Here is a 15,993-nt window from a genome sequence, read left to right on the forward strand (position 1 = left end):
TTATTGTATTTTTATTATATTTTTATTAACAAATATGAAATAACTTTTGTAAAGTGGATAAGAAACTAAGAATTATATATTTAATGTGTGTAGAGAATATAGAGATCATATGTTATTTATTAAAAGTATTATTATAAATGTGATAAATTAAAAAGGAAAGTATTCCTAAATAAGTGGCAAGGGGGAATAGTTTAAAAAGGGAGTAGTTTAAAGTATTTCCACAAAAATTAAATTGCTTCGAAGTTTGAAGGGCAGACTGTGAGGTTGGTGAGGTTTAAAGAAGATGGAATCAAAAAAGTCTACTAACGTTAACGTACACAATAATAATCCCTGATTTGTTCAACAATTATTTTAATCAAAGTGCGCCTAGAGAGCAAACAACTGTACCAGAGACCTAAAGGAACTGTTCAATTAAAAAGGACACATATTCATTTATATTCAATTAAAAATGACATTACAAAAGGACAAATGTTTATTTAAATTCAATTAAAATATGAAACCAAAATATATATATAAACACAAAAACTAGTAGGATATGACAGCACCTTGTCCCCATGTACATGCGTGTTACATTGCAGTAGATTAAAATAAGGCCATTTCTTGACCAAACAAAAAATAAATGAGATGGGTTAATTTATTTTAAGATCTTCCTTGAGTTGAAAGATTTGGAGGAAATAAATACATGGTGTTGCCTATTTTGGCCATAAATTGCAGTCAATGTCATACCAAGACATAAACTAATGCTACTTGCATCAGTACAAATGCATACATACAAACAAACAAATGATGCCCTTTTGGTGGCATTTTCCTTCCCCCACTATCTCTTCATTTTCAAGAGCTGTGTTGATAGGAATAGTTAGTTCCTGATGCCTTGTATTCCTACCCCAACACCCCTTTTTCTGCTGAAAGATATGCATGATTGTTAGGGAATTGTTGAAGAATATTATTTTTTTTATGAATTTTTTTTATAGCTTATTAGGTCTCCCATGACATGTTTGAAAACAAGTTCATGAAAATGGGGAAGATGTTGAGAAAAGGGCAGTTTTGAGTGAGTTGTTTGAAGAATATCCCCACTCATCTCTTGTGGTTTTTCTCTCTTTGCAGTTTCTGATTTTCATGTAGTAAAACTTATTTACGAGTGTCTGAATCAATCATGGCAAGAAGATCATCAAGAATTCAAGAAGTTGATGAGAAAAATGAAGTGAACTGCATGTGGGGATTGCTGAGCATCCTCGAATCATGTCAAGGTCGTCCCAGTCATAAGGTGATCTCCAATGGGAGAGCAGCCAACAGAAACATCATCGGTATATATACATACATACTATATAAGTATTATGCATTCTGTTTCAACACCAGAAGAAGTTATGAGATTGTTGATGGGTAGGTTTGTTTATGAGTCAAATTGTTAGGTGATGGTATTTATGAATATAGAGATAAACTGGCAGTGGCCGTAGATGATTGGGGAATTTATGGCATAAATGCTGATATATTGTATGGTCCTTGTCTGAATGCAAGTAGCTATTACAGGAAAGATTGGGGAAATCTTATAACATCATGCCTCCTTGTACTGTCAATGATTTGGTTACACACTTTGAATCTTATTGCAACAGATTACCCGAGACCACTTGACGCGATTGCCTGCTTCGATGAAGAATGTCGAAAGATTCATGTAAGCTTTCAGTTTAGTTTTCTTGAAAAAAAAAGAATTCTTGCAAGTGTTTATTACAAGTGAAAAGAAACAGATTTACTCCACTGTGCTGTGTTAATCTTTCTTTGTGAGGAATCACATATACAAGTAATTAATATTTTCCAATTTTTTCTATCCAAAATGCATCACTCTGCTCTAGTATTTGAAGAAAAGGATATTGAACTAGTTTACCATTTGTTTTGCTTCAGAATGGGGCAGGTCTGAGAAGTAGTGTTGGAGTTGAAGGTAAAGGCAGAGGTGCGAGGGGCTGCATTGGAGGCGAAATGCCCGTTGAGCAGCACACAAGGAAACGAGACGTAGTTAAGAGGCAGCAACATGCTAAAATGGATGGTGAACTTGTTGATCAAGTGACAAAAAGTCACAGGAAAACGAGGAAAAGCAGCCAAGGCGTCTATCAGTCGTCTTCTCCCTGTTGTTCGAGTAATGCAGCTAGGTTGATGAATGAGCTGCCTTCAACTTCAGCTGAGAAATCTCTGAACAAGCTCACTCTTGCTGCGATTTTAGGGGCCGTCTATTCTCAGAATCATCAGCAAGAGATTAAGCTCTCTGAATACTTACAAAGAAGTAGATTTCTTGGAAAGTATGATGAGGTTGATGAAATAAACATTCAGCATGTTCAGATGAGGGCCAAGGCTTTTCTTGATCAAACGTATATCAACAGAAGGTTCGTTCTGGGAGAAGGGAGGAGCTCTGAGTCCAAATCTTTCTCCAACGCACTGGAAGTGCTGAGCTCGAAAAGGGACCTATTTATGGAGCTCCTGCCAGATCCCGACTCGTTGCTAGCAAGGCGGTCGAAGAGGATAGCTGAGAAAGATACAATCAAGTCAGTACTAAGTGGCAATGTATCAGAATATGAGGCAATGGATGAGGCAAACTCGAACAATAATCTATGGCAGAAGATCGAATATCAGCTCAAGTACTCCTCAAGAACAAATTTCACAGCCCAGCCTTCAGATAAGATAGTGATACTGAAGCCAGCTCCCCAAATTGGAAAGCATTCGGGGAACTTGACCTGCAGCTGCTCGTCGTTGCAGCTTCCTCACAAATCGAACAGAAGAGTATCCGAAGAGAAAACTGCATCCTTCTCTTTCAGAGAGATCAAGAAGAAACTGAAACATAGATTTGGAGTCACCAAAAAGGAACCAAGCTGCAATTCTTCATCCAATGCTGACAAGGAAGGAGAGGTGTTGAGGAAAAAAGAGCTAAAATCCAGCAGGGGTTCTGACATTGCTCGTGTGGCTGATACCACTCGCAGGAAATCATACTTGTCAAGCGCTAGATCTTCTAACAAAGAGGAATGTGATGTAGTTTTGGAGGCAAAGAGGCACCTCTCCAAGAGATTGAATAATGTGAACTCTGTGGAGGCGGTGATGAGTAAAAAACACCCGAGGACCCTGGAGCGGATCCTTTCCTCACCCGAGCACGACTTCTGGCCCTTCAGCCCGAGAAGGGACAGCCTATATTGCCCCGGCTCTGCAGAGATGAGATTTAGCCCGTACAGCACCTCGCCCAGAGCCTTTGAAAGTGCTTCTCATGCACGAAACGAGCTGAGATCCGACACGGAAGTTGCATCGTTGCAGACAGTTGATGCAAAGGCATATTCTCTGATTCAAAGAAATGATATTTCTACTGCAGAAAAAATGAGAAATGATGGTAGGGAATTGTCCTGTTTCTGACATAATCATCCTAGGCTTCTATCAATCTGCTCTTTTGCTAATTCTTTTTGCTTGCTTTTACAGATGAATCAAAGAGTGCAGAAATGGAGAGGTTCCTACAAACTGAATCACATGTTTCAGGACAAGTGCTGAGTGAAACAACCACCAAGCCTTTAGAGGCAGTCGAAACACAGAAATGGGATTGTATTGTAATGCATTCTGCAATGATCCCTCTCTTCTTTTCTCTCTTCCTTTCCCTTTAGGTGTCAAAATGTAACATTTATTTCTAAAATGTTTGCAACTTTGCAGGCTTCAGTAGCAGAAAATGAGGCTGTTACATCTACACTGCATGATTTCCCATCCACTTGTTCAAACAATCAAGAAGAGCATCAAAGCCCAGTTTCCGTCCTTGAGCCATTCTTCGTAGAAGACGCCAACAGTCCACCAACAATCACACTTCAAACTGGTGAGCTCAAGACTCAAGACCACTCATAACTACCTTCTCTGCATCTTTTTAACTAGCTAGATTTCAGGTCAATTCTCAGGTAGGAAGCAACTGCAACCACGTCGCCTTGACTTTGAAGACTGCTCATTCGAGTCATCCCCTCCGCCCAGCGCACCTTCCAGCAGGGACGAAGAGCTCTGCCAATACGTCCACTCCGTGATGGAAGCTTCCTCCTTAGATTGGGATCACCTCTCAGAAATCAGATCCCCACCCCAAGAGCTGCTTCATGAATCCTTATTCGATGAAGTTGAGCTTCCACCCCTCGATTGCTACTACGACCCTAAGCTTCTATTCGACCATATAAACGAAGTGCTGCTACAGATATACAAATGCCACTTCTGCTCTCCTCCTTGGCTAGCTTCTGCCACGCCCAAAACAACCAGGTCCGCGCCACTGGCTGAAGTAGTGCTCGATGAGATACTAGCAGAGGCTGACTATTTTCTACTCCCCACCACCGAGAGAAGGAGTTTGGACGAGCTCGTCTCGAAAGATGCCAAATGTGGATCCTGGCTTGATGTTCGAGTTGATACAGAACATGTTGTCTTTCAAGTTTCAGAAGCTGTCTTGGAGGAATCCTTACTTGATACACTACTTGAGCTTCATGCATCACAACTCCGATTTCTTCATAGTTTCTGCTTTTAAGTTGACTGTGAACCAGCATGTTATAGTGAATTCTTTGTTTTACCAATCTTGATAGGTAGTGGAAGAGGGATGGTTTTAGCTTGGTTAATACTTAATAGGAATATACAGATATATGGGGGATCTATTCTATAGTAGTGGAACCAGAAAAAATAAATATTTGAGGATTTTATTCTTATCTAAATTTGCACATGATCACATAAATGTTTTGTTATGAAAAGAAATAAATATATTCCAATATAGAAACACAATCATAGATTCATCGTAATAGCATGCAAAAGTTTGGGGGTAATTGCCTGTAAATCCATAACATATACACGAAATTGGTTTTGCACTTAATTTTATTTTTCTATTTTTAAATATATAACCTTTCGTTTTTGTCTCGAATTTGTCCGGTGATCAGTTTTTTCCAACGTCGGCGTCGGAATTGACACCGTGGCAGCCGGAATTGATACGGTGGCAACCGAAAATTGACACATAGCCTTGATTTAATTCTTCATTCTTTTTTCCCTTCTCTGTTCAAATTTGTGTAGTAGCAAAGTGCCAAAGTAATTATTTATTTTAAGAGATGTAATGTTTTATAAAATTATACTCCCTTCGTCTCATTACAAATGTTTCATATTATCCATAATGAGATGTTCCATTACAAATCTCATTTCTTTTTTGGTAATATATTATCTCTCTATACTTAATATTTAAACAATTTCCACCAATTCACTTTATCTACTTTCTACACATTTCTTAATCTCCGTACACAAAAGAAATGAGACATTTGTAATGGGACGGATGAAGTATTTATTTATGATAATAGTTATTTTAATTAATGAAAATTTGTACTTTTCGCAATTTGATCAAGTAATTATTGTTGTAAGAAAAAAAGTAATTATTTATATGAAGAAATGTAATATTTCAAAATTATTACATTTGTTCATGATAATTGTTATTTTCATTCATGAGAACTTGTAATTTTAGTTATTTGGTCAAGTAATTATTACCACAAGAAAAAATAACCATTATTATATATATAAAAAATAATAATGTTATTTTTACTCGCAAGAACTTGTATTTTTCGCTATTTGGTCAAATAATGATTGTCTTAAGAAAAAGTAATTATTGATAGGAAAAAATATAATATTTCAATAACATTACATTTGTTCATATTGATTTTACTTTTCATCATAACAATAATTACTTTGAAATAACGTAGAAAAAATAAAAATAAAAAATATAATTATTAATACGAAGAAAATTATTTTACTCATGAAAACTTGTATTTTTAACTATTTGATAAAATAATCATTATTTTTAAAAAATATTATTATAAGAAAAAATAATTATTGATATTAACAAAGGTAATGTTTCGAAACATCACATTTCTTTAGATTGATTATTAATTTTTAATATAACAATAAAACTTTTTAAGATCGCGCTCAATCTGTCTAGCCTGCGCCCAGCCCGCCTATTTTTAATTATTTGATTTGAGTGTATAGAAGATCAACTCATACTCCTATTATTTAAATTTCTTACTTCTGCCGTTTTGCACGTCTCGCTTAGGTTCGGCTCATGTTTCTAGTAATTTCTACTTTTTTTTTAATCTTATGATTTAGTTCTTTTTTGCAATTATAATCTTATGATTTAGTTAAAAACTCAATAATGCAATTTTAGATATTTCGTGTTAGGATTAGGATTGATTAATTTGTGGAATCAACCGTAAACTCTCCTACGGGTCAAAGTATTAAGGTATAGTGTATAGTATTTTATTCTGCCTCGAGACTTTCAGTCAATTCATAAAGAGAACTGTTGACGAGCGCATTGAAATTTGGAAGGTATATTATCAAAGAAAAGAAAAGAGATCATGTTCAAAAACATAAAGCTGTGGATTACTTTTCAACTGACAATACATAAAAGTAAATCAAAAATTCGTTTTATCATAGGATATTCTTGTTCTTCTTCATATTTTAACGGATCCTTTGTGTTGTGCAATCAACTAAGAACTCAAACAAAAACGCAAGAACACAGCAGTTTATGTGGTTCGGGATAAATCCCTACATCCACGAGCCAAGAAATCGAGTTCGACTTTATTCACTATCAATGGAGAAATTTCAGTACACCAAAGTAATCAACACTCAATAAAACCTCTCACAAACTTTGAAGAGAGAACCCAGAGATCTAGACTACAACCCGTACAGAAATCACACACCCCAAAACAGAAAGAAAACTCTCAGCTGCGCTCAAGATTCTGCAACTCCGATTCGACCTCTGCTGAATGAAGACGATGAAGTTAGTTATAACTAACTTCAGTCTGATCTGATCAGAGCCGTTCATCAAAACCAACGGACAAGATTAAAACCCAGCAACTAATAAGTATTGCAGATAAGTCCCTCCGTGTTTCTGAACTTTGCACATCAATCCTTCCGCAGCAACGCGTTTCCTCCAATTAAAAGAAGCACGACTTTGAGAATAGACAAATAACAATTCTCCACCTTATTCTCAAAGCCTTCAATCTACACCAATGAAAAAACCAAGCTCAAAGACATACCTCCGAAAGCAAACTTTGATCACCAACACCATCACAAACACAGATAACTACGAAATTTCCCAAAACAACCATCAAGCTTGTGAAACCAACTTGATAAGACTCATACAGTAAACAAACTTAGAGACAGAAATGGCCTTAGTTAACATATCAGCAGCATTGTTATCTGTAGACACTTTCTTCATTCGAACAACTCCCTTTTCAATGATATCCCTCACAAAGTGCAACCTGACATCAATATGTTTGGATCTTTCATGGAATGTCTGGTGTTTCACCAAACAAAGAGCACTCTGACTATCACATTTAATATCTACACAATCTTGATTTATATCAAAATCTGACAACAAACCTTTAAGCCAAATAGCCTCCTTAACTGCCTCAGTAATGGCCATGTACTCAGCTTCTGTTGTAGAGAGTGCTACAACATGTTGAAGAGAGGACTTCCAGCTTATAGCTGAACCAAATAGAGTGAATACATACCCAGACTGAGATCTTCTATTATCTAAATTTGCTGCATAATCAGAGTCACAAAAACCTTCCAAACAAGAATCTGAACTTCCTGAACTCCTTTGAAATAAAATTCCTCTATTTGCACTGCCCTTGAGATACCTTAACACCTTCTTAAGTGCTTCCCAGTGATCTCTTCCAGGCTTTGACATATATCTACTAGTAACACTAATAGCATGTGCTATATCAGGCCGAGTACACACCATTGTGTACATCAAGCTCCCAACTAAGTTTGAATATGGAACATCCATCATATCTCTCTGCTCATTCAGACTTTGAGGACATTGTTTATCAGATAACTTATCATTCTGAGCTAAAGGAACAGACAAAACCTTAGCTTCATGTAAGTTGAACTTCCTTAAAACCTTATGAATATAATCTTCATGTCCAAGCCAAATAACCCCAGCAGCTCTGTTTCTCCTTATATCCATTCCAAGGATCCTCTTAGCTGCACCCAAATCTTTCATGTCAAAGCATTTACTAAGATCAGACTTGACCTTATTAATTTCAGATTTATCCTTTCTAGCAATAAGCATATCATCAACATATAACAAAAGATATACTACTGAAACTCCATCATTTCTTTTCACATAGACACAATTGTCATATTCAGATTTAACAAATCCTATCCTTTCCATATGCTCATCAAACTTTAGATGTCATTGTCTAGGACTTTGCTTTAACCCATACAATGACTTCTGAAGTAAACAAACCTTTCCTTCTTTATTTGGCTGAACAAAACCTTCAGGTTGACTCATGAGAATCTTCTCTTCCAATTCTCCATGCAAGAAGGCTGTTTTTACATCCATCTGTTCCAACTCCAGATCAAAATAAGCAGTGATAGCTAACATAACTCGAATGGAAGTGTGTTTCACAACAGGTGAGAACACCTCAGTGTAGTCAATTCCTTCCTTTTGAGTGAATCCTCTGGCTACAAGTCTTGCCTTGTACCTCACCTGCTCCTTTTCAAAACACTCAACCTTCCTTTTATAAATCCATTTACAAGTAACTAATTTCCTGCCAGTTGGCTTAGTTACTAAAATCCATGTTCCATTTGTTTCCAGTGATTCCATTTCTTCCTTCATAGCTAGCAACCACTTGTCTCTTTCTGGACTCTTCATAGCCTCAGTATAGTTCTTAGGTTCTTGATATTCAAGCTCCTCAGCTACACTGAGAGCATAATAAACCATCTCTGCATGAGCATATCTTGCAGGTGGATTTATAGTTCTCCTTTCTCTGTCTCTTGCTAGCATATAGTCTCTTAAAGGGCTCTCTGAACTAACATGTTCATCAGTTTCTTGCTCAATTAAAGCATCTTCTGCAAACTGATCTTCCCATACATCTGTAGGTTGCTCCACCTGAACAGTATCTATCTCTTTTCCTTTCTTTGAAACCTGACTGTCAAGATATGGCATGTTGGTTTCATCAAAAGTAACATCTCTACTGATGATCACCTTATTGTTTGTATCCTCAGTACACCAGAGTTTGTATCCCTTCACTCCTTGAGGATATCCCAACAAAATACACTTTAGAGCCCTGGGTTCTAGTTTATCTTGTTTAATATGAGCATAGGCTCTGCATCCAAACACCCTTAAGGCAGAATAACTAGGAGCCCTTTTATACCAAACTTCATCTGGAATTTTAAACTCTATTGCAGATGAAGGAGAACAGTTTATTAAGTGACTAGCTGTAACCACTGCCTCTGCCCAAAACTTTTTAGGTAAACCAGATTCTAACAGCATGCATCTTACTTTCTCCAATATTGATCTATTCATTCTCTCAATTACTCCATTTTGTTGAGGATTCCCAGGTACTGTCCTATGCCTTTTAATTCCTTTACTAGCACAGAAACTATTAAACTCAGATGATACAAACTCCAATCCATTATCAGTTCTTAGGCATTTTAGTTTAGTACCTTTCTCATTTTCAACTTCATTACACCAGATCTTAAACTTCTCTAGAGCTTCTGTTTTATCCTTTAAGATATAAATCCAAAGCTTTCTAGAAAAATCATCCATTATTGACATGAAGTATCTGCCTTTTCCCAAACTTTCAGTTCTAGAAGGTCCCCATAAATCTGAATAAACATAATCTAAAGGAGCTGTAGATAGATGTTTACCAGTTTGATAGGGCAGCTTTTTGCTTTTTCCAAGAATGCACTGCTCACAGACTTTCAGTTTGGCTGAGCTTGAACCACTGATCAGAGATTTCTTCATCAGCTCATTGATACCCCTTTCACCAATATGCCCGAGTCTTTTATGCCAGAGAGCTGTCTTATCTTCTTTGATACTCCCTGCTTCTCCAGCCACAGTATCAGCAAGAAGGTAATATAGACCATTGCTTCTGACACCTTTCATTACTACTGAAGAATTCTTTATGATTTCCATTCCAGCCTTTGATGACTTCTACTCATAGCCCTTCTTCTCAAGTGATCCAAGAGAAATGAGGTTTCTCCTGAGAGATGGGATATATCTGACTTCTTGCAGCAATCTTAGGGAGCCATCATGTAATTTGAGTTTTATACTGCCAACTCCCTTTACTGCACAGGCTTGATCATTGCCTAACAGTACAGTTCCTCCTTCTTGGTGTTCCAGTTCATCAAACCAAGATTCATGAGGGCACATATGAAAGGAAAAACCTGAATCTAGTACCCATTTTTCTTCAATGGACTGCTCCACCACATTCAAGGCCTCTGCAACATCACACTGTTCAGAAGCTTCTTTAGTTTGAGGTTTTGCTTGTCCTTGAGCATGCTTCTTCTTCCATGCTGGGCAGTCCCTCTTCCAATGACCACTTTTCTTACAATGATAGCATTTTTGTGCATCATCATCCTCAGATTTCTTATCATCTTTCTGCCATGGTTTCTTGGCATCTTTCTTGGCTTTCTTGTTCTTCTGCTTTTGAGAATCTTGCCAGGGTTTCTTTTGTTTTGCAGTCAGTCCTTCCCCTACATTTTCTTGTTTAGATGTAGAGGCCTTCTGTAGCTCTTTGGCCTTCAGAGCTGACTGGACTTCTTCTACAAAAATGTCCTTCTCTCTTCCATACAGCATAGCATCCTTTAAATGATCAAAGGACTTTGGTAGAGCATTCAGCAATATTATGGCTTGATCCTCATCACTGACTTTCACTTCAACATTTTCCAAATCATCAATGATTTTGTTGAAGTGCTCCAATTGATCTTCAATTGACTTATCCTCCACCACCTTGAAGGAATAAAGTCTCTGCTTCATGTAGGGCTGGGAAGTTCGGGCTCGGGTATCGGGTACCCGATTACCCGACCCAAAAAATCGGGTATCGGGTACCCTATACCCGAAAAATTCGGGTTCGGGGTCGGGATCGGGTATTTAGGGTGTTAGAAAATCGGGTATCGGGTATACCCGAAATACCCGAATAATTTATTTAATATATTTTAATATATTTAATTATATTTAATACTTATGAAACAGCTGTACTCATGTTCCCTTCGGCGGTTCGGCCCTTCCCAATGTTCCCATTTCCCAAGTTGACAAGTTCCCATTTCCATTTGGAATTGGAATCCCAGCGGCGACCCCAAATTTCAATCCCAAATTCCAATTCCAATCCCAGCGGCGACCCCACTCCAGAAGTCGTTCCCGTCTCCGGCGACCCAGCGGTAGCCCCTCGCCCGCCCGCCGTCGCCGTCGTTCACAAACCGCCAGTCCCACCGCGACCCTCGCACAGTCGAGCCCTCGTTCCGCCGCCGAGCTTGTCGCCCCACAGCAGCTGTGCCGCCTCCGAGCTCCGACGACCGTCGACAGCCGAGCTTCTTCTTCGTCTTTTTTTTTTTTTTCATACAGATTTCGATTTACAGAATTTTTGGTAAATGTTTCTCCATTTATGATGTAGATGAAGTCTCTGTATTATATGAATTCATAGATTCATTTCCGATTTAGGGATTTACGTTTTTTTGAATTTTGACAGTGGAGTGAATTTTCCAATTTCTGGCAGCGTATTTCATATTCATCTTGGTCGGGTAATTTAGGGTACCCGAATACCCGATTCGGGTACCCGAATCGGGTATTAGGGTACCCGATTTCAAAATCGGGTTCGGGATCGGGTAGGTGTTTTGGTCGATTTTCAGGTTCGGGTACCCGATTTTTTCGGGTAGGGTACCCGAACCCGACCCGATTCCCACCCCTAGCTTCATGTACAGTCGATTAGCAAGGGATTTTGCCATATATAGTGACTCCAATTTTGCCCATACTGCTGCAGCTGATGGCTCCTTTGACACCTCCCTTAAGACCTTATCACCAAGACACAGGATGGTAAGACTATGTGCCTTTTCTTGGATCTCAATTCTTTTGAGAGCAGCTTCTGCAGCCTTTGCATCTGGTTTCTTGTCATCTGTATCAAGAGAAATAGATGAGGATCCAGAATCTCCATCCTTGAGTGCTGATGCAAGCCCTTGTTGAGTCAAGAGAGCTTTCATCTTGATTCTCCAAAGTCCAAAATCATTCTTCCCTGTGAACTTCTCAGTTTCCAGCTTAGTTGATCCCATAGCTTTAAACACCTTCAAACCCTGAAATTGAACCTCCAATCGTGGGAAAAATTCCCACAGACGGCGCCACTTGTTGTGCAATCAACTAAGAACTCAAATAAAACCGCAAGAACACAGCAGTTTACGTGGTTCTGGATAAATCCCTACATCCACGGGCCAAGAAATCGAGCTCGACTTTATTCACTATCAATGGAGAAATTTCAGTACACCAAAGTAATCAACACTCAATAAAACCTCTCACAAACTTTGAAGAGAGAACCCAGAGATCTAGACTACAACCCGTACAGAAATCACACACCCCAAAACAGAAAGAAAACTCTCAGCTGCGCTCAAGATTCTGCAACTCCGATTCGACCTCTGCTGAATGAAGACGATGAAGTTAGTTATAACTAACTTCAGTCTGATCTGATCAGAGCCGTTCATCAAAACCAACGGACAAGATTAAAACCCAGCAACTAATAAGTATTGCAGATACGTCCCTCCGTGTTTCTGAACTTTGCACATCAATCCTTCCGCAGCAACGCGTTTCCTCCAATTAAAAGAAGCACGACTTTGAGAATAAACAAATAACACTTTGCTCTCCTTAAAAAAGTTTTTCTTGATAAATTTACTTTGCATTAAATTAAAGTAATCTGATTGCCTAATTTTACATTTAATATAGGGAAAGTAATTTAATTTTGAAAACAAGGAAAGTTAGAAAAGATGATTCTATAAAGCGAAAAACAAAAATATCATATTTTATTTGAGGGGTAAAAAAAAATCATTTAATTATATCTTTTGGAAATAGTAGAGGATCTTTTTATAGTGTTCAAGTATCTACACCTAGGCATTCATTCCCGCCACATATAGAAAACCCTTGAGAAAAACCCTAGCCTCCACTCTCGCTAAACCCCACTCATACACATCCTCTGCAAATTCCCCAAAACCTTCAGCCATCATCAATGGACGCTCAAGCCGTGAAATCAAACCTCGTCCTAATCCTCGACTTCGGCTCCCAGTACACGCATCTCATCACTCGCCGAATCCGCGCCCTCAACGTTTTCTCCCTCTGCATCAACGGCACGTCCTCTTTGAAATCCATCGCCGATTTGAACCCGAGTGCAATCATCCTCTCTGGGGGCCCCCACAGCGTCCATGCGCCTGACGCGCCGTGCTTCGCGCCCGAGTTCATCGAGTACGTGGAGTCAAAAAATGTCGCCGTTCTAGGCATATGCTACGGGCTGCAGCTGATCGTGCAGCAATTGGGGGGTGAGGTCAAGGTCGCCGGGAAGCACGAGTATGGAAGGATGGGGATTGAGGTGGAGAAGGTCGAGGGATTGTTTGGGAATAAGAAGGTTGGGGATAAGCAGAGCGTGTGGATGAGCCATGGCGACGAGGCCGTCAGGCTGCCGGAGGGGTTTGAAGTGGTCGCAAGGAGCCACCAGGGGGCCGTTGCCGCCATTGAGAATCGAGCTAGGGGTTTTTATGGATTGCAGTATCATCCTGAGGTATTTTCCCCTATTTCATCTATTTGTTCGATTTTGTTTGGAATATGATAATATTAATTTTTGTTTTTTTTTTAATTGAAATTAGCTGGTTCAGATGTTTATTACTAGGTTATTTAGTTCGATCATGGCATTTGCTGGTTTAAAATGACTTTTAATCTGATTATCTGTGAGTATGATGTTGTGAAGAGAAAGAAAACTAATTATTCTTTGCAGGTAACACATTCACCGGAAGGAATGGATACACTTAAATATTTCTTGTTTGACATATGTGGAATTAGTGCTAATTGGAAGATGCAAGACATTCTTGACGAGGAGCTCAAGGTGATTAAAAGTACAGTCGGACCGGATGATCTTGTCATCTGTGGGCTGTCTGGTGGCGTGGACTCGACTGTTGCAGCTACTCTTGTTCATAAGGCTATTGGAGATAGGCTTCATTGTCTTTTTGTTGACAATGGATTATTAAGGTGCTCATTTAAGATGAGTGATGTTAGTTGCTCTTGATACGTTTTATGTTTATTTATATTCTAATTATCTTGTTCGTTCTTTGATTCTTCTATAGGTGGCGTGAGAGGGAGAGAGTGATGGAGACATTTGAGAGAGATCTTCATTTACCTGTTACTTGCATTGACGCTTCAGAGCAGTTTCTCAGCAAGCTAAAAGGTGTTACAGAGCCTGAGAAGAAAAGGAAAATCATTGGGGAGGAATTCATTAATATATTTGATTCTTTTGGTCAAGAATTGAAGCAGAAATTGGGAAAGGAACCTGTGTATTTGGTACAAGGAACCTTGTATCCTGATGTGATCGAATCCTGCCCTCCTCCCGGAAGTGGAAGGACTCACTCTCACACAATTAAAAGTCACCATAACGTCGGAGGGCTTCCCAAGAACATGAAACTGAAGCTCATCGAGCCTCTTAAACTTCTGTTTAAGGATGAGGTATGAGTTTCAAGCTATTGTTTTTTCTGTGTTTGGTATCGTGCTTCTGTGTTGCTGTATTGATGTTGTGAGCAAATTGCTTGGCAGGTTCGTGAACTGGGAAAAATCATGGGGGTTCCAGAGGGCTTCTTGAAGCGCCATCCCTTCCCTGGCCCTGGCCTTGCAGTTCGTGTGCCTGGTGACGTTACGTTGGGAAACCATTTGGACATTCTCCGTAAGGTATATTATAATTCTGTCTCACACATCAACACAATACTGGATCTTGCATTTTTCAGTTGTTTTCTGACCGGTAATATGTACTTAGGCGGATGAGATTTTCATTCAATCAATCAAAGATGCTGGGATTTATGATTCCATATGGCAAGCCTTTGCTGTTTTCTTGCCCGTACTAACTGTTGGTGTGCAAGGAGATCAAAGAACGTATAGTTATGCCATTGCGCTGAGAGCCGTCACCAGTCATGATGGAATGACTGCAGATTGGTACGTATTTGCATCTATCATTTCTTCTCACTTATCGGTTGTGGAGTGTAAAAGTGTGTAATCTTTTTTATTGCAACAACCAGGTATGACTTTGATCACAAGTTTCTTGCTGATCTATCCACAAAGATTTGCAACGAAGTTGCTGGTGTAAATCGAGTTCTTATGGACATTACTTCGAAGCCTCCATCGACTATTGAATGGGAATGAATGATCAAATCGAAATCTTCCAATTTTTTGTTGTTACCTGCAACTCACTAGTGTTAGAACTTAGAAGTGTAATACGCAGTTTTACCTTTGAATTTTGATGATGAAGATGTTGGTGATTGAGTTCTGTGGTATATTAGTGTGTTTCTTTGCACTTTCGCATGTTGTTCAATTTCCCTGCATCGTGGATTTGTTGTGCAGTTGGACAGTTTGATAAGTTAAAAGTGGATGTGTAATTAAATCGTCGTGTCTATATTTTTTTGAAATGAATGGTCAACAAAGGCTCGTAGAGAAAATAATTCAAAGGCGGATGTGGCTCCATCATTTCTTTGATTGATGATTCGTTGATTTATTTTTGAGAGGTATGATTCGTTGATTTATTAATGGATGGTCGTAGAATTCTGAAAAGAAATCGAGATTCAACTATTCAAGTGATAACTTTATTCAAAAGGGTACAAGTAAAAGTAACACTTAAAATGAAAAACTTAAAAAGTACTCCTTCTGTCTCACAAATTTTGACAAAAAGGCCGGCACAAAAAGGAAAACATGTCAAGATTTGTGGGATGGAGGAAAACATGTCAAGATTTGTGGGATGGAGGGAGTAGTTAAGTGGATGCCATCTGTTGTGTTTGTACTTGTTGTTAGTCCCGGAAGGTCAGGATAGGTGTATGGGTGGGAGGGAGGGGGGGTTGAGAATACACCTATAGGCTATTTTCAAAACACAAAAACCTTTTGAAGTCAAGTGAAACAGTATTGATTGATACTAACAGAGTTTGACCAAAGTCAACACTAAGACCAATTTCAGTTAGACAACAGAACTT

General features: G+C 38.7%; 2 protein-coding genes across 3 annotated transcripts; both read left to right on the plus strand.

Moving 5' to 3' along the window:
* Positions 1-617: 617 nt before the first annotated feature.
* LOC131015672 (uncharacterized) lies at positions 618-4,685 on the plus strand. 2 transcript variants are annotated; one of them, XM_057944092.1, is made up of 6 exons: positions 618-1,304; positions 1,611-1,669; positions 1,897-3,361; positions 3,448-3,572; positions 3,673-3,829; positions 3,897-4,685. In XM_057944092.1, exons 1-6 carry the CDS (start codon positions 1,154-1,156, stop codon positions 4,508-4,510), a joined length of 2,571 nt encoding a protein of 856 aa, XP_057800075.1. In that variant the 5' UTR covers positions 618-1,153; the 3' UTR covers positions 4,511-4,685. The 2 variants fall into 2 exon arrangements, with proteins under 2 accessions (XP_057800075.1, XP_057800076.1); XM_057944093.1 differs by having other exon boundaries at positions 704-1,304; positions 3,909-4,685.
* An 8,187-nt stretch (positions 4,686-12,872) lies between these two features.
* LOC131015673 (uncharacterized) lies at positions 12,873-15,326 on the plus strand. The gene is made up of 6 exons (XM_057944094.1): positions 12,873-13,553; positions 13,767-14,017; positions 14,113-14,488; positions 14,576-14,707; positions 14,793-14,968; positions 15,052-15,326. The coding sequence occupies exons 1-6, from the start codon at positions 13,008-13,010 to the stop codon at positions 15,173-15,175; spliced, it is 1,605 nt and encodes a 534-aa protein (XP_057800077.1). The 5' UTR covers positions 12,873-13,007; the 3' UTR covers positions 15,176-15,326.
* Positions 15,327-15,993: the final 667 nt, after the last annotated feature.

This window comes from Salvia miltiorrhiza, chromosome 3, assembly GCF_028751815.1.
Source record: "Salvia miltiorrhiza cultivar Shanhuang (shh) chromosome 3, IMPLAD_Smil_shh, whole genome shotgun sequence".
Taxonomy (NCBI): Eukaryota; Viridiplantae; Streptophyta; class Magnoliopsida; order Lamiales; family Lamiaceae; genus Salvia; species Salvia miltiorrhiza.

Excerpts from the sequence above, each read along its gene's own strand:
- LOC131015672 (XM_057944092.1), top strand. The coding sequence starts at position 1,154 with ATGGCAAGAAGATCATCAAGAATTCAAGAAGTTGATGAGAAAAATGAA. Across the intron at positions 3,362-3,447 it reads AGAAAAAATGAGAAATGATG|ATGAATCAAAGAGTGCAGAA; the intron begins GTAGGGAATTGT and ends TTGCTTTTACAG. Across the intron at positions 3,573-3,672 it reads CACAGAAATGGGATTGTATT|GCTTCAGTAGCAGAAAATGA; the intron begins GTAATGCATTCT and ends GCAACTTTGCAG.
- LOC131015673 (XM_057944094.1), top strand. The coding sequence starts at position 13,008 with ATGGACGCTCAAGCCGTGAAATCAAACCTCGTCCTAATCCTCGACTTC. Across the intron at positions 13,554-13,766 it reads GATTGCAGTATCATCCTGAG|GTAACACATTCACCGGAAGG; the intron begins GTATTTTCCCCT and ends TATTCTTTGCAG. Across the intron at positions 14,708-14,792 it reads ATTTGGACATTCTCCGTAAG|GCGGATGAGATTTTCATTCA; the intron begins GTATATTATAAT and ends ATATGTACTTAG.